Source organism: Ornithodoros turicata, chromosome 4, assembly GCF_037126465.1.
Source record: "Ornithodoros turicata isolate Travis chromosome 4, ASM3712646v1, whole genome shotgun sequence".
Taxonomy (NCBI): domain Eukaryota; kingdom Metazoa; phylum Arthropoda; class Arachnida; order Ixodida; family Argasidae; genus Ornithodoros; species Ornithodoros turicata.
In genome coordinates, this window is record NC_088204.1 from 74,125,149 (window position 1) to 74,144,203 (window position 19,055).

Here is a 19,055-nt window from a genome sequence, read left to right on the forward strand (position 1 = left end):
ACAATTCACCCTCGGTCGAAAAGTGTCTACATGCCGGCAATGGCGAATTCTGCTCTGTTGAGTGGAACTCAGCGAAAACAAATTTCGATAATCAATTTTCAATTCGCCAGCTAAAATCTGAAAAAAAAAAAACATTTTCAGTGTATGCAATTTCCGACGGTGTGCCAACGGCTCAATACTAACCTGTTTGTATAGAGCAGTAACAGATGATCGCATATCGTATGAGCCACAGATAAAGCGAAGGGCGAGCCTATGTACGCGTTCCAACTTCGTAATATTGGACACCGTGTAAGGGTCCCAGACCACGTCAGCATACTCAAGGATAGGGCGGGCGAGTGATTGGTACGCTGCTAATTTTGTGGTACGGGTACTGTGTCGCATGAAGCGTCTAAGGTACCAGAGACGCTTACTTGCTCTTCTCGTGATGTAATCCACATGGTTATTCCAACGCAGGTCTGAAGATATTATAACTCCGAGATACTCGTAAGTATCGACAACACGGAGTGGCACGTCATTTATTAAGGAATATCAAGTCTTCCTTTCTGGCTGACCTTTCCTGCGAAAATAAATAGATCCCCCGCTTCCCCCCCTCCCCCCCCCCCACACACATTCACACTACAACACCATACCTTCGGCGTTCCTGCTACACGCACGCATTCCCCCCCCCCCCCCTTTTATGCTGCCCTGAGGGACTTCTGCGTTAGTAGAAGACGGTGTTCGAAGCACGTTAGCGTCGAGTGTTGGGAAATGAGAGGGGCGGAAGTACGCCTGGCAGCGCGGGAAAATGCCAGCCGTGCACTGCCGATGAGTGTTTCGTTTCTGTGGGAAGCAAAATAGGATGTACACCGTGCAATCTACCCCGGCGTTGGCTCCACCTTTGTAATAGATCTGTGGGGTGGAACGGAAACTGTGAAACTGTGGTTTGGCTTTCACTGAATTAACTTGTCGTTGGTGGTCTTCACCGCATGGGGACTTGATAATTCAATTAAATTCAATTTCATTTTAATCTCAATTCTCAACACCTACTACAGTGCTGGCTCGTGAAAGCCGTACAGCTTGTGGGATGGCTCCAGCAGTGAGACAGCGACAGTACCGCAATAACGAAGAAAAAGGGGGAAAAAAAGAATTGGTAATACGAAATTACTTAAATGTACAAGAAAGAATATTCCAAACTCCTTATAGGCCACACTACAGCCTGCACAACCAAGAAACTGCAACTACGTACCTAAATAGGAAAATTACAAAATAATCGTTTTCCAGTAATCGTAGTTGTCGTCACGTGGCAGTAACACCGACCATCTTTATTTCGGTAATTGCCAAACAAATATTCTTCCAGCACACCTAAGCCTTGGGTTTATTAGATATTTTATATTTATTCTGAAATTATAAATAATAATAATAATAAGCCGTGCCTCGTCGCCATTTCAGGAGTACCCCCGCATCGCTCGTTATCTACCGATCAGTTTAAGATGCGGAAAATTTCTAATGGCACTCTTACGTCTCACGATACGCAGCAAAGGCAGCCTTATACCTCACTAGTGTAGTGCGTACGACGCTGGTATTCTTAGTAAATATAATCTGACATCAAATCAAGTGATACGAAATGAATCTGACAGGATGTGAAGCTAATCTCTCCCGCGAAACAACACAACCAGCTGAGCAAGGAATAATAACGAGAATCGGGGAGAAACAATCCTGGTGGAAAGTAATTGTTCCGAGGGCAGGCCGTGCCAGCGTCGTGTAGTGGCTAGCGCACTTAAACTGCAATCGAGAGGTACAGGTTGGGACAAAAGTTTACGGAACAGGCGAGCCGCGTACTTTTTCTTCCGTGCGACATCCTAGTGGTTGGGGGAAGCGGACGGGTTCACTGTTTCGGAGGGATGGAAGGGTGCGCTGTTAGCGACACAGAGCCGTAGTTCCGGTGTCGCTTTTGTGTACTTAGAAAGTAGAAGCCACCGCTGTGCGGCGCTAGCGGCACACCCTTCCACCCCTCGGAGGCAGTGAACTCACCCGCTTCCGCCAGCTGCTAGGGTGCCGCACCGAAGAAAAAGTACGCCGCTCGCGTGTTCCGTAAATTTTTAGTCCCAACCTGTAGATGGTGCGACGCTCGCCACTGTCTGGCTTTTTCGACGACTGCTATGTTTTACACTGCCGAAAGTTTACGTTACTTTACTGCCAAAAGTAACAAACCGCTTGTGATCCTTCAAAATGACCCTAGTTGGAGCCCCTGATGACAACACACTCCCTTGATCCGTCAGTCTATTTGCCCATTGTGGCACTTTTGTGTGTCCGATTTCTTCTTCAAGGGGGCAACACTTTCAATGAGCCTGAGAGAGACACAAGAAGCACACGGAACGAAGTGGACAACACAAGACTCAAAAGATGGCTAAGAAATAAGCGAGCTGGTGAAGTTAATACAGAATGTAAAACCCCGAGACTAGCAAGCACAAAGGTACAGACACAACAACGCCACACGGAGTCTCAGACACAACTGAAAACTTTGCTTCATAGACCGGAAATATATATATATATATACACAAGAGATGGGAAGAAAAACACACAGTTGAGGACAAAATAAGAGGTCAGTTCGGGAGAACGAGCAGTCTGCTCAAGGCCGGACCGAAGATTACGGAAGGGATGCGGATACAGTTCCCACAAGAGATTATGCAAAGGGTTTCTCTCAAAAGCCTTGTGTGAGGGTCCACTTCAGAAGCCTTTACAATTGTCTCATTCCATAGAGAGAAGCAATCTGAACATTACTCCAAATACTTGGCACTTTCGGAGTTTGAAGCTTTCTCTTTTACTTTGAAGAAATGGCCTCTCAAACAGCAACGTTTTGTCTGGCCGATATAACAAACCACAAGCTAGGGGGATCTAATAAACGACGTTTGAAGAACAAGGGATGAATTTGTCCCTGTGGTTCTTGCAGGTAACTTCAGGTTTCTCGAAAGGCGTGAGACGGTCAAGACGAAAGTTGTTCTTGAAAACAAGGTTGACTTGAAATATCTTCGCAACGGCCTACAAGTTGTGAGACACTTTGTGGAAGTAAGGTAAAACCACACGTTTGGAGACTAAGGGCATAGTTTCAGGCGAGCGAGGAGGCAAGCTGTTTACCAAAAAGCTTAAAGCACCAAGTAACGTACGTTGAGGATTACCAGCATCATTCAAACGCAGAAGCTTTCTCTCCGCAGGAGGAAAGACATGGTGACAACAAGACTTTTTTTTGCTGCATTTGATAGGATACATGTGATCAAATTGAGACTTCGTGTTGTGTCTGTCCCTTCGTGTTCCCTATTCTCGGAGTTTTACATTATGCAACAAGACTCAAACTCTTGTGTGGTCTTGTCGTGCGACTCAGTGTCTGGTGTCGTCCACTTCATTGTTTGTATGATTCTCGGGTCCAATAAAATGTTGCCCCTTTCCACATTACACCAGCTCGTTTGCGCACTTCCGATTTGATCATTCTTTAACATTTTTTCCACGACCTCGCGTGGTGTAGTGGTTAGGATAATCGCCTTCCACGGCGAGACTGGTTGGCGACGCGGGTTTGATCCACGGCACCGGTTGTGCTTGAGAGAACTGATGTTCTGAGGCAGGAACAACATAGAAGGGACAAATACGAACAAAGTGTTTGGAGTTTTCCTTGGGTCTTCCAGTAGGCTTTTCAGACGAATGTACGCACAGCCTCCCCCCTGAAGTTGGCCCAGTAGGCATACTAACACCCCTCTTCTTCCTGCTGTCCTCTCTCCATCTCTCCACGTCTGTACGCCGCTCATAGCCACAGTTGCTTCGCGGCGCTAACGCTGACATAAAAAAAGATACACATTTCATCCTATTTGCTGTTCATGTGAATTTTTCTCCAGAGATCGAGTAACCGAGTGGTTAGTCCTGACACTGTCGGCCCATTTTTTTTCTCTTCCTCTCTCGCTCACTCTCTTTCTTTTATTGTGAAATCAAACTGAAGACGGTACCCACGTTCTAAATGAAACCTTTCATCGAGGTTTATGCTACACGAGACACACATTGTAATTACTATATTTGCCATTTATAAAAGAATACAACAGCTAGGAGTGCCACGGAATAAGTGAAATGAATGTCTGGCCGTCATATTTTATTTTAACGAGCAGTCTATTATTAGTTCCATTTATCTCGTACGTGTCATGTCCAAAGACGGCTTTTTATTACGATGCCACATGGCACGAGGAACCGGTCGATGCGTTAGGCCGGACATTAGTAATTGCAGGTCATGTCAGTCATTAGGAACTACGCGGTCTATTTATGTGCGTCTCTGCGTTATCTTGTCTTATCTGTACCTTCGTCGTGTTTCATTGGCGGACGGTTCCCGACGTCGTACGCTGACATATCGTCGCTTCAATCGAGTGTGGACATCAATCAATGGACCTAAATTCCTTGGGAGTAAAAAAAAAGTACAAAATGTGCGTTCAGTTGGCACTAGGATGTGTTCGAACAAGATAGAGTGCTGAGTTTGTGGGGATACGGAAGGAAGGAGCGTGTAATACTAATTAATTAATTGCGTGTCGGAAATACGACGTGCTGGTGTTTGCTGATATGATATGCACTCGCGTGGGGTGGGATACCAGTGTTCATATAGAGAGCTGGAAACGGATCGAAAAAAGAGAGCACGGACATGTAAGCTACATCAACATGGATGTCGGTTACTTCGTAGCGCTTAAAGCTGCATATGCTAAGCCTAAAATTTAACAATAACTGAAGAAAAATATATGCTATAGGGACTCTGATCAATTGCAGGCACCCAAAAGAACAGGGTCAAAGTACCTACACAAACATACAAAACCAACTGTGACCAGAAACATGTCAAGCAGGCAGCTAACTGAATTATTATTTTTTGCTAATGACGCCTATAATGCTCACCAGTTAGAGATATCGTGTAATACCCCTGTCACACAGGCAGTCTTCAATTATCATTGAAACCAATGACCATTGAAAATGCGTGTAGTGACATCAAGCGTGTGACGTGTCAACTTCCCAAAGAGTATTGGATTCAATGTTCCCCGACAGGTTGACACGTTACACGCAAGGTGGCGCTACGCGCATTTTCAATGACGATTGGTTTCAATGATCATTGAAGACTGCCTGTGTGACAGCGGTATAACACGCTGTCACAATAAATCGAGCGCGAGCCCTCTAATTCCATTGTCACACAGGCAGTCTTCGATGATAATCGAAACCAGTTGCCATTGAACATCCACGTAGCGCCACCCATCGTGTAACGTGTCAACTTCTCAAAGAGCATTGCAGCCATGCTCCCAGACAGGCTGATGGGTTATACGCTTGGTGGCGCTACGCACATGTTCAAGGCAGAGCCATTGATGGGGAGAGTTTGACAATCTGTGACATTTCGCCGCCCGGAGATGGGGACCCGCGTCACGTCAGAGACGTCATGACTCTGCCCACTTGGCCGGAATGAAAGACGATCCGCGGCGGCACAGGAGGATTTCAGGGCTGTACCTCCACTCCAAAATGGCGGCGGTAGTTCTTATTCAAAATGGTGTCCGCTGGTCTTGGCGCCTCCTGTCGTGTGATGTCACGTGACGCGCTTTGAGAGAGGCTCCTTCCAATGGCCAAACTCTGGTTCAAGAGCTGTTGGTTGACATTTTTCACATACGCCTTGTATCCTAGCGGCTCTCCAGCGAACCACGCTTGGAGCGCGTCAAAACAAATCCACGTGGGCAACACAAAGGACAAAAACCGGTCCGAAATGGAACCGGCGAGCTTGCGCCTTCGCACATTCCCCCTTCTGTCGCAGGTCCCCCAAGGTCGCCATTTTCCCATGTATTTGTTCCTATCCCGATGCGTGCAATGCCGGAGGCCGCCCTTAGATACCCCATTGTTACCAGACGTTGGCTTGCGTTTGATTGTAGCGCGCTAAAGATCCAGTTGAAGCACAATCCAAGCCATGCCAAGTCACCGAAGGAGAAATGGACGACTGCGCCTGCGGCGCCTGGTGTACGACAGGTACGCTATGTGATGCACGCAGCCGTGCACTAGATCCTTCCGATCGCTCAACACGTTCAAAAACGGGACCAAAAAGTGAAACACGACCCAGAAAGTTGTTATGCGCGTTGTATTGTACGCAACCAGATTGAATGTGCATAGCGCACACCTTTAAAGGTGTGAAAAAGTTTAGAGTGTGCAGCTCATCTGGGTTCAGAATGCTTAGAGTCTGAGGCTTTCCCAATTAATCTTCATGGCACAAACGTAGTAGTAAACGCATCGCGAAGTGAAAGTCCAGCGAAATAGTACCCAGACGTCCAGCCTAACGAATTACTGAGACCGCGAACTTAACAGTTGGTGCGCCTCATTTTTTTCTTCTTCTATCCATCACCATCACAGTTTGTGCGGAAAGTTGTACCATTAAGTGGCACCTCTCCTACAACCGATCCACTGGGTATCTTTTTCACATTACCTATCATCATTTGCACATCCATCACTTTTCTTCGCCACCTCAGAAAAAAAAAAAGGGGGGGGGGGGGGTGATGGGCGAAGGCATGCAGTTTCCACACGAAATGAATGTTCCGGCGTTATTAAAAACGGGTGCACCACCGACCATTAACACAGCGAGCCGGCGAAGAAATTTGAATCCAGCGAACCTAGAATCCTTGAAAACCTCTCCGCACATAGTACACATCGCAACGGCAAGTTTTCGGGCTGTGTAATTTGTCGGAATAGCACGTCATTTACTAAGGCGACTAATCCTTCACTAATGGGAGGTGGTTAATGACTCGTGAGCCTTCCGTTTCGCTAGATGCATGCGGTGGTTTCGCTCGTTTTCTGAATGCTAATACAGCACGGCGTTTTCGTATTTACGTGACGTCTTTGAAAGGGTTAAGTGAAGGCCGCGAGATGATTCCTCGGGGAATGGTGTTGTAGAACGAGCTATAGCTCAGCAGCTTTACGCTGTGAGCTCAAAGAAACAATTGCGTGTGCATGTTCTCTGTGTATGTGTGTGGTCTTAGCCATTGTTCGCGAGCTGGATGCGTCCAGGTGTTCTTAAAATAGCGCGCGCGTTGCTAAAAACAGCACGGGCGTGCTCTTTCATGTTTTTATGTGCTCTTCAGTACATGCTTTCCCGGATTTTGCTGTTTATGCTCTGTTTTCACTGGTAAGGAACGAGGGTGAGTGTGCGGTGCCACAGGCAGTCTCCTCCGCGATCGGCAGCTGTAATCAACGTGGCCCAGTATCTGTGCGTTCACATGTGTATAGCAATGTTTGGTCGCATGGTACCGCGTGTTTTTGCCAAAGCCGGCGCATCAGCATGTCCAACGCTCACGAGGTTCTCTCGGGCCGCTACTGGAGCAGGGTATGTCGCGGGAAGAGGAACACTGAAAACGAACTAACGTAGTACGTTGTGGGTTGCCACAACGTTAAACTGGACGGACAGACGTCGAAGATATTTCTCTAAAAAGTTACCAGAGTCTGCAGAAAAAGGTTGTCGGCTGCGAGTGTGGCGTATAGATGCACGCCTGCTGGTGGGCAAACTCCATAATGTGAATACCCTGAGTCTGGGAACAACTAGAGGGACACGACACGAGTCGTGTGTTGGTGTGTGTTATGGATTTAGCGGATGCGCTCGATGCATTGCTCCATGCAAAACTTTGCCAGAAGAGTGCCGGAGCACTACGAGTGTCCTCCAATTAATAAAGACGTACTTCAAACTAAACTCGTGTATTGCGTCGGCCGACCTCGTAAATAACCGCTACTAAACTCACTATTAGATGTAATTCTTCTAGACTACAAAATATCTCCCGCAAGCTTTCACTGACAGAAATGTTAGTGAAACAATACTCGCTGCTCATTTCGTGAAAATATTTTTCTCATTTGATTCATTTGGTTTCTTGCATCTTTGCAGACGGAATGGCACGCGGCGTCGCCGCGTTCCGGCGCTGGGTGCTGCGATGCGGCGCGCAGCGCCGCAAGTGTGAACAGGACTGCGTCAATGCTGTCTGGGCGCTTCTTCTCTTTCTCGCTTCCTTCGTGAACCCGACGCGAGCTTCGGAGACCAAGAACCTGACCGTCGCCTACCTTCCCAACATCAGCGGCCCCGACAATTCTGTGCGGCAAGGTCTTGTGGTCTCCGGCGCGATGACGTACGCCATTGAGCATGTGAACAAAAACAAGACGCTGTTGCCTGGTTACACCATGGTGATGCGGTATAACGACACGAAAGGAAATATGGTGCATGGCACCCGAGCCGTAGCGGAGCTGTGGCGAGAAGGTGCCATGGCGTTTTTTGGACCTGAGGACTCCTGCTACGTACAGGCCGTCCTTGCGACGGCTGTCAACGTACCTATGATCTCTTACGTGAGTACAACTTGATGTTTTTCTTGTTGCGTTGTTGTTGTGAGAACTATTCATCTATACCAGAACTGTTCCAGCACACATTGTGCTCTGGAACATTCAAAGACGTGGAAGGTTTCCAGAAGCGAGAGCAAGATATTTATCAGCTCGTGCGCTGTTTGTCGTATATATCTCGACCAAACTGTACGGTTTCGAAAATAAGAACGGAATTGGAACTTTGCAGTATAACGAAAATAATTCCACTGTAATAGTGATTCCTGTGAACCGGGACTACGGCAACAGAAAATAAATATATTCGTGAGTTCAAGGAAGAGGGTCTGAAGGAAGGGGGAAGAGGCTCCCAAACCCAACCGTTTGGGTGCCACAAGGAAAGGAGGAGTCGCCACTGCGTATTGCGCAAAACCTTGGGCATGCGCTGTGAGGACACCTTAACGCGCTTGGATACCCAGTTCTAAGACTACTTATGATAACAACATGGACGGGTAAAAATCCAGCGAACCTGTTCGGGAATACGAAGGGCATTGCCTCAGGACGGTAGCCGCCGATATTTCGAACAGAGACATTTCGACGCCCAGAAGAAGAACAGTCTCTGTTCGAAATATTGGCGGCTCTCGTCCTGAGGCAAATCCCTTCATATGATAACAACATGACCGTCGACAAATCACTATTTAACCATTTCAGCGTTCTGTACGAAGATACCCCAAAGTCGTCCACGCTCACCGTTAAGAGCGTAGCGCGGATAGTCTTGTGGCAGATCGCTATGAAATAATTTTAAAAGGTCGCCTAGAATGGGACATATTGCTGATGGCATACTCCTGAACATTTTATGTCCCGACCAGTGTTCTTTCTCGACGAACACATTAGTGAGTATTAATATAACGTACGCTATCGCCTTTGCGTACGTAAGGGATAGCGTTGGGTTTGTTCTGCGCACGCGCAAGACACAAGCAGAGCTTTGCGCATTGCGCGGAACCACCACGCTATCCCTTACGTCCGCAAAGGCGATAACGTACGTTATACCATACTCATTATTATCTTGTTACGCGTCTTCGTAGTTTTCACAACAGCGCGTTAACAACAATCCCGACGCGTTTCTTTTTTTTTTTTTTTTTCACCCGTTCTGGCTCGGTGTCATAAAAAAAATATTCTGCTGGTTAAACTTGGGTGTGCCCCACTTTAAGCGGCAACTGGGGCCAAGTAGAGTGACGAAGGGTAGAGTTCCTTCTGGAGTTATGGGTGATGCAAGTGTGCAACAGCGATAAGCGTATGTATGCGGAAGTGAAAGCTTCCTATTCGATGGCCGGATTGAATAACAAGTGCTGACATAGATTTCTTAACTACTACACGTTGACTGAGTCACTATGTACGAAGCACTCTGATAGGACAATCATAACAGTTCAATTCAATTGAACTAATGCATTCAACCTAATGCAATCCTAGTAGTAATCCTTTTACTCTCACTTAGTTGAAACTTTTGAACTATATGTTATATTCCATTGTCATCTCTGTTCTTCTCTGGGCATCGTCTCTTTGTTGTTTCATCGTCTCATCATCTGTTTGTACTTTCTGCGTGCAAGTGTACCGGGGTAGCCAGTTCGACTTCGTCGATGCTCACAACCCCATTTTTTTCTTTATCGCATCGCATCACATCTAGTAATATCGGCGGGGTTGAGGACACTGAACTCATCTTATTATCCTGTTGAACATGAGAGAACTGCTGTTCTGAGGCTGGAACCACATAGAAAGGACAAATATGTACAAAGCCTCAATTATTATCCTGGATTATCCTGTCCACGGTATCAGCAGCGCACCGACTGTATCCAATAAGCCCGTTTAGCTCGGCCCGATGGCAGACCCTTCGATGTTGTTACGGTTCTGGGCCCTTGGACATCCGACCATCAGTTCCACACCGTGCAGGCATTTGTGCGATTTTGCGCAGAAACCAAGTTGGTGGACACAGTGTGTGTGACTGACTGACTGACTCCGTCACTCACTGTTCTGATTGTAGTTAGCCATTTTTGTTTTCCTGCGTGATCTAGAGTAGCCGGCTGTCTCAACGAGTGCCTTTTTCTCCATATTTTTGTTTTTTTTTCATCTCAAGTCAACTCGGTGGTGTTCGATCTGTGGCTCGTCCCTCGGCTTTCTGTCACTAGATCGATCGATTATTTTTCTGTCGAATCCCCCTTTTCAAACACTGGTTCGGTATTTTTCGCGAGTGGACACCTACACAACTGCACTGGCTTGGCGCTTTTTTGTTTGCGTCCTTGGAAACACAGCCACCATTAACCATGTGTATTCTTGGGCATGTTCTATTTCATGCGACAACCTGGGCCAACTGGAACGACTCACCGTATAGAGTTTAAGGTGTTCGCACTTATGTCTGATGCAATGTTGCGTGGGCAGGAAACGCGCAGAATTGGAGGAAACGATTGTCGGTATGTCGATGCTCGCCATCACAGAATGTTGTGCGACTGCACAGACTCCTAATACGTCATCCCCATATCATCGTCATCATGTATTTCTCTCTCTCTCTCTCTCCTAATACGTCATGTCGTTTAAGCGATCATGGAGTTAGTTCTGCGCACATAGTACAAGAACGATAGCACTTCGGGGTACTGGCATAGCCAGAGAGACGGGGGGGGGGGGGTTCAAACCCCCGAAATGGTACCTTAGGTAGATGCATATGGGAGAGGGAAACGAGGGGAAAATCCTCCTCTCCCATGTAAAGTCCCCACAGAAACCCCTCCCGAAATTTTTTTGTGGTCACAGCGCTGTTTCGGTGTCCATATAGTGGTACTGTCGTGAGAAAAAGGAGCCACACAGCGGTATTGATATGAGAAGGATAACTGGGGCACACATATGACAACGGCAGTGGTACCCCGTGGACGGCGGGCAACTCCGGTGATTCCCATATAATGAAGAACAACGTGGAACTCCCAGTGACCAGACTTGAAGAACGTAAAGGCAGCAGGGTATGCTAACGAGGGTACACCGGTGACTCCTAATGACGGAAGGTTATAGCCACGGGGCACTCGCATGGATGCGGAGAACAATAACAACAACAACAATAAATACGAGTACGTGACGATATGGGTATTTCACCACTGGGTTGCGGTACCCCACCTCATTGCATGGGCGCCATCGCAGTACTCCTATGAGAACAAGGGGCCACTGCGGCGCTTGCGTGATAGCGCACACACACACACACACACACACATACATTGGATGGTGATGGGGTGGGCGATTCACCGCCGCTGAGGCGGTACACTGCCCTATTTCGCGTTGGGGGAGGATGAAGGGATGATGATGGGGCTTTCAAAGTGCCGTCGCCAGACCGGTGGAGCACAAGTACTCCGCCAGAAGACGAAGGCCCTGCGTCTGGTGGGCAGCGTTCGACCACGGACCGAGGATCTTCGCTAGGTTGAACGACCGCTTGTCAATGCACTGCATAGTGAGTTCCATTAGGGCACGCTCGTGGTGGTATTGCCCACAAGCCAGGATGACGTGGCTGAGGCCGCCGTGCACTCCACAAGTGGGGCAGAGGGAAGACGAGGTGGAGCCGAGACGGTGTTGAAAGGCAGGTGTAAAGGCAACGTTGAGCCTGCGTGATAGCAGGGGAGCACACTAATACCGTATATATACTAGTACCGTACGGTGGTACCTTTAGTGGTTAGTCAGAAGACTAACCTTGTAGTTATGTGACTTGACAGTGCTTTGACAGGCAGGAGACACATTGATACCCACGTTGCAAGAAGAATGCGAACACTCCTTCTGACCCTTGTTAGGTATTTTGGAGTGTCTCGCGCCGACATAGAAACCGTAGAGCATTGCATCAAGGTTCTTGGCTGCCGGTTTCGAAAACATTGTGAAGTCTCTCTTCCTCGCTCCACTTGACGCGCGAACTGGGTCCAGGCAGAATGACTCAGGTTTAGCCTCTGAACGCTCTCTGTATAGTTCAGGCTGATGCAAACATGCAACAGAGAGAAAGACGCAAGCAACACTTCCTATGCCGATCTTCGCCTGTGCAAGAGATTTATTGCGTCTGTCTATGCGCTGCTCAAGACCCCCACACGTGTGCCAGCTGCGTACTTTTGCATTGTTATTCTGCTTTATTATTTCTCTTCCAGTTGTTTCGGTCACCTTTATCCCGTTTCAGGTGCACTGGTACAGTGCGAAGGTGTTAACTATAGTGTCTCCTGTTCGGTCTTGTTTTGGCGAATGCATTGAGGATAAATATGTGCACGTGCTGTTGGGCATTGTCTAACTTGATGATGATGATGGATAGAAGAAACAAATGGGGTGGTGAGTCAGGACTGAATCGGACTGGCTACCCCAGTACACCTACGTAGAGCAAAACGAAAAAAGGAAAAAGGGAATATCTGTAAGAAGAAGAGCTCCGTCAGGTGAAAGAAAACTAAAAGGCCACAGTCAAACACTGTGTGAGTCACAACGTAGTGTCACGGTTGCCGATCACAACCAACGCAGTAGTCCCGTAGTAATGTATATTGGAGTTACAAGGCACTGATCAACTTGGTTGACTCAGGAAACCGCAGCAGGGCTTGCAATGCGATCGTTTGGTGGTGGTGGTGGTGGTGGTGGTGGTTTAAGTCGTTATTCCAAATTGCATTCATTGTGTTCGTCTGAATACATGAGTGAATACTGAAACTACGTCCAAGTTTGTGGTAGCCTTCGCAGCCAGGTAATGTCGGTGCATACAACCATAAGTGCTTCATTATGAGTACATAGTCTATATAGTCCATAGTTTATATAGTGCATAGTCCATATATAGTCCATACGTGACCACAAAGACGTGTTCAGAAGTTGCAAAAGGTCGAAGTTACAAAACGTAACATACACCATCCACTTTCGTACACCGTTCCGTTATAGCTGGAAGATTGCAAGACAACTTTAGACCAACTCGTGTGGCGTAGTGTTTATGATGTTCGCCTTCCACTCCGAGACTCTGTATGTGACGCTGGTTCGAATCCTGGCCCCAGTTCTGCTATCTGAGGTTTTCCCTGAGTTTTGCAGCTGACCTTCCAGACGAAAGTCCGGCACAGTTCACCCTGAAGTCTGCCCATCTCACATCTAGTAATATCGGTGGGGTTGAGGACACTGAGCACATCTTATTATCCTGTTGAACGTGAGAGAACTGCTGTTCTGAGACTGGAACCACATAGAAAGGACAAATACGTACAAAGCCTCAATTATTATCCTGGATTATCCTGTCCACGGTATCGGCAGCGCACCGGCTGTATCCAATAAGCCCGTTTAGCTCGGCCCGATGGCAGACCCTTCGATGTTGTTACGGTTCTGGGCCCTTGGTCGCCCGACCATCAGTTCCACGCCGTGCAGGCATTTGTGCGATTTTGCGCAGAATCCAAATTGGTGGACACAGTGCGTGTGACAGTTTGTGCGGACAGTGTATGGCTAACTACAATCAGAACAGTGACTGACTGACTGACTGAGTGTCTCCGTCACTCACTGTTCTGATTGTAGTTAGCCATTTTTGTTTTCCTACGTGATCTAGAGTAGCCGGCTGTCGCAAGGAGTGCTTTTTTCTCCATTTTTTTTTTTTCCATCTCAAGTCAACTCGGTGGTGTTCGATTTGCGGCTCGTCCCTCAACTTTCTGTCACTAGATGGATGGATTACTTTTCTGTCGAATCCCCCTTGTTTAAACACTGGGTCGGTATTTTTCGCGAGTGGGCGCCTACACAACTGCACTGGCTTGGCGCTTTTTTGTTAGCGTCATTGGAAACACAGACACCGTTAACCATGTGTATTCTTGGGCATGTTCCATTTCATGCGGCAACCTGGGCCAACTGGAACGACTCACCGTATAGAGTTTAAGGTGTTCGCACTTTTGTCTGATGCAATGTTGCGTGGGCAGGAAACGCGCAGAATTGGAGGAAACGATCCGGTATGTCGACGCTCGCCATCACAGAATGTTGTATTGTATGCGTTCCTGTAGCGGCTTATCCCCGGGTCTTGGGTCTAGCGACTGCGAAGTATTTTACGATGACGCTCAAGAATACGATCGATAGTAAATGCTGTTTCTGAGCAACGCCACCCAGATGAAGAAGACCTGTTTAGTGCCTCGTCTTGTCCCTTCGCCACGTCGACATATGAAGCAGCTACATCATCATCTGTTTCAACCAATCGCCGCAGACGATTTCAAAAACCAGTATTTCTGTCACTACCAGTGGCCACCCATTGTGGCCCGAATTCACAGCTACCACCGCGAAAACGACAGTCGTGATTGGCAGACTGCTAATACGTCATGTCGTTTAAGCGATCATGGAGTTAGTCCTGCGCACGTTGTTCAAGAACGATAGTACTTCGGGGTACTGGCATAGCCAGGGAGAGGGTGGGGGGTGGGGGGTTCAAACCCCCGAAATGGTACCTTAGGTAGATGCATATGGGAGAGGGAAACGAGGGGAAAACCCTCCTCTCCCATGTAAAGTCCCCACAGAAACCCCTCCCGAAATGTTTTTGTGGCTGCACCGCTGTTTCGGTGTCCACGTAGTGGTACTGTCGTGAGAAAAATGAGCCACACTGCGGTATTGATATGAGAAGGATAACTGGGGCACATATATGACAACGGCAGTGGTACCCCGTGGACGGCGAGCAACTCCGGTGATTCCCATATAATGAGGAACAACGTGGTACTCCCAGTGACTAGACTTGAAGAACGTAAAGGCAGCAGGGTATGCTAACGAGGGTACCCGGTGACTCCTAATGACGGAACGTTATAGCCACGCGGCACTCGCATGAAGGCGGAGAACAACAATAACAACAACAACAATAAATACGAGTACATGGCGATATGGGTATTTCACCACTGGGTTGCAGTACCCCGCCCCATTGCATGGGCGCCATCGCAGTACTCCTATGACAACAAGGGGCCACTGCGGTGCTTGCGTGATAGCAGGGCAGCACACTAATACCGTATACTAGTACCGTGCGGTGGTACCTTTAGTGGCTTTAGTGGCCCTAATCGCTGCATCGTCGTTACGGTAGTTACAACCTAAGGAGTGGCGGGAAATTCAAAAAGGTGGGCACGTGACACATTGCGCGTGACGTGTACCACGGCCTTCACGTATCGCGCGAAGAGCGCCGTGCACGTGTTTTATCACGTGCCTACCTTTTTGAATTTCCCGCCCGCCTTTTTGAATTTCCCGCCACTCGTTAGCTTGTAACGACCGTAACGACGATGATACACATTGATACCCACGTTGCAAGAAGAATGCGAACACTCCTTCTGACCCTTGTTAGGTATTTTCGAGTGTCTCGCGCTGACATAGAAACCGTATAGCATTGCATCAAGGTTCTTGGCTGAGGTTTCGAAAACGTTGTTATGTAACTCTTCCTCGTCCCACTTAACGCGCGAACTGGGTTCAGGCAGAATGACTCAGGTTTAGCCTCTGAACGCTCTCTGTATAGTTCAGGCTGATGCAAACTTGCAACAGAGAGAAAAAACCGTATAGAGACGGAAGCAACACTTCCTATGCCGATCTTCGTCTGCGCAAGAGATTGATTGCGTCTGTCTATGCGCTGCTCAAGACGGGCACACGTGTGCCAGCTGCGTACTTTGGCTTTGTTATTCTGCTTTATGTTTCTCCTCCAGCTGTTTCGGTCACCCTTATCCCGTTTATTCAGATGCATTGGTACAGTGCGAAGGTGTTAACTATGAATTTAGTGTCTCCTGTTCGGTCTTGTCTGGCAAATGCATTGAGGATAAATATGTGCAGGTGCTGTTGGGCATTGTTTAACTTGATGATGATGATGATGATGGATAGAAGAAACAAATGGGGCGGTGAGTCACGACTGAATCGGGCTGGCTATCCCAGTACACCTACGTAGAGCAAAATGAGAAAAGGGGAATGTCTGTAAGAAGAAGTGCTCCGTCAGGTGAAAGAAAACTAAAAGGCCGCAGTCAAACACTATGTGAGTGTTACGGTTGCCGATCACAACCAACGCAGTAGTCCCGTAGTAATGTATATAGAAGTTACATGACACTGATCAACTTGGTTGACTCAAGAAACCGCAGCAGAGCCTGCAATGCGATCGCTTGGTGGTGGTGGTGGTTGAAGTCATTATTCCGGATTGTATTCATTGTGTTCGTCCGAATACATGAGTGAATAATGAAATTACGTCCAAGTTTCTGGTAACCCTCGTAGCCAGGTAATGTCAGTGCATACAACCATAAATGCTTCATTATGAGTCCATAGTCCATAGTCTATATAGTTCATAGATTATATAGTGCATAGTCCATACTCCATATGTAACCACAAAGACGTGTTCGGAAGTTGCAAAAGGTCGAAGTTACAAAACGTAACATACACCGTTCCGTTATAGCTGGAAGATTGCAAGATAACTTTAGACCAACTCGTGTGGCGTAGTGTTTATTATGATCGCCTTCCACTCCGAGGCTTGGAAGTGACGCTTGTTCGAATCCTGGCCCCGGCTCTGCTATCTGTGGTTTTCCCTGAGTTTTGCAGCTGACCTTCCAGACGAAAGTCGGCACAGTTCACCCTGAAGTCTGCCCAGGACGCATATACTAACCACCCTGTCCCGCACTCGTTTCTACCTGTCCTCCCTCCATCTGTCCACGTATGTGCGCCGCTCATAGCCACTGTTGCTTCGCGGCGGTAACACTGAATGTAAAAAAAAAGAAAAAAAACTTTGGCAATCGTTGCGCAATTTAATCACGTCTCGAAAACATTGTCATGCTCAAACGAAGCTAAACATCCAGGGACATCTTGCCCCCCATGCATTTGAATGGCTTATCTAATTCAATTCCGTGTCTGCTGCACGACCTACTACATTATAACCGGTCATGTCGTAGCTCCCCTTCCCAGCGCCGCATTTGGAAGCTAGCGGTGGCGCTGCTCATCGTCCCAGTTATTGCTTCCTCAACTTCTACAATACTTTGTACTTCAGCTGACTTTAGTATTTCTGTACAAGCGGTGGATATTCTACAGATGTTTCATTCTGAGGTTAATTGCCATCATCATTCTAGCGTTTTTATAGCAGCTATTGCTGTCGTCTGCTACAGTAGTCGTACGTACGCTTCTGCGCGTTCAGAATTCAAATTTCCATCGTCCAATCGTGATGCAGATCTCGCGTTCCGATGAGTAGCGCCCATAGCGGAATGTGCGGACGGGCTCCTCATAGGGTTTGCCGATTAATACACGGTCTAGTAGGTCTTGGTCTGCTCCACGTTCACCTCACCGCACACAGGTGGCGCGACGCACAGACAGAAGTGCAAGTTACGATCCCGTCCTCGACTGCTACGAGCTTTGTGTCGTCTGCGTTCAGCCCCGTCCTCGAAGCTTGCCCACATTGTTATCGCATCAGCAAAACGCATATCCTATTGACGTAAGTAGCGCCATCTGTGTGCGGTGGTACGAGAGAGAGAGAGAGAGAAATACATGATGACGATGATATGGGGATGACTGGTGGTGGGGCGGTGGTACGAAACTGAAGTAAACATAGGGGATAATGAGTGACACTGGCCGTTGATATGCGTGGAGTAAATCGTTGGGGGGCTTTTAATTGTGTTTCAACGCGACACTCGCGCTCGATCCCTAGAAAGATGGCCGTCAGCCTGCAAGGCTTAATTTAGGTTAGTTAATCCCCAGTTTGTTAATCCTTCTTTGCTTTTTTCAATAAACATATCCCCGCAGTTTGTGTTTTTGCGGCGTATTAGAAATATGTATTGATTGAGAAATTATCCCTGTAAATCTACGCACAGGAAGTGTTCTGGTACGCCGCGTACTAATCGACCATCGCGTACCATCAGATCAATGTAATAAATTTTCTTTGTATATAAAAGGAAAACAGATTTTTTAAGTGCAGTGTCGCTCTGGAACTGCCCTTGTTATGGTGCTAGGCTAGATTGTTATGTTGCTAGAGCATGTCATGCAAGTCCTATAATGACGGGGAGTATCCATCCGTTGGCCTGTATATGATTGCATGAGACGGGGCGAACAGAAGAGATGCCACGTGATTGGTCGAGTAAAGCGCGGACCCCATAACAAGCGACACGCGACGCGCTGCAGAATTTGTCGCTGTCGCGTCTGGTCATGGCGCGACTTCCTGGTCCATTTGAGCAGCGACATTTCGTCACCGAGAAATGATGTTTTTGGAGAAGCAATGCTTATTTTATTCGAGCTAAGTTCTAAATTGCCATAAATATACCAAAAATAGTATTTCATTCGTCAACACGAGGAGAAATTGTAATGAAGTTGCTATGTAATATTCGCCGTAACGCAGTGGCGCTGCGGTTGAAGTACCCAACGCCCCGCCCACTTCTTCGTCTGCTAGTTTTGTTGGTTGCCCTCTCCACCCTCTCCCTTGCCCACGCGTTCAGTTCTTGTTTCACGCCGCCAAATCTAGCTGGTTTTGTCAAACAACAGGCAACGAACTCAGCGACATGCTACAAATATCTACTGGGAGCAGATGCAGAAACATTGAGCCGCGACAAAGCTTTTTTGACGCTCGTGTGGCGGCAGTGACGTCGATTTTGTCGCTTCTCGCGTGTATCTGCCGCGTGTCGCTTGTTATGGGATTCGGGCTTAAGAGGGCAACTCCTGAGACACGTTGTCCTTGTTTGGGTATATCGATTCGTTGACTTTGTCACCTTTTGTCATCGACGCTTAGACCATGCGGGAATGCACATTACCCTCCTCAAGCTCGTTTCACCCTGATT

At 47.7% G+C, this 19,055-nt stretch overlaps 1 protein-coding gene across 1 annotated transcript in view; it reads left to right on the forward strand.

Annotated features, from left to right (window-relative positions):
• LOC135391868 (receptor-type guanylate cyclase Gyc76C-like) overlaps positions 1-19,055 on the forward strand; it is a 246,525-nt gene that overhangs the window by 44,891 nt on the left and 182,579 nt on the right. The window contains exon 2 of the mRNA XM_064622380.1: positions 7,892-8,343. Within this exon, the coding sequence (XP_064478450.1) occupies positions 7,897-8,343 (447 nt within the window). The 5' untranslated portion in view covers positions 7,892-7,896. The remainder of the gene's footprint in view (positions 1-7,891; positions 8,344-19,055) is intronic.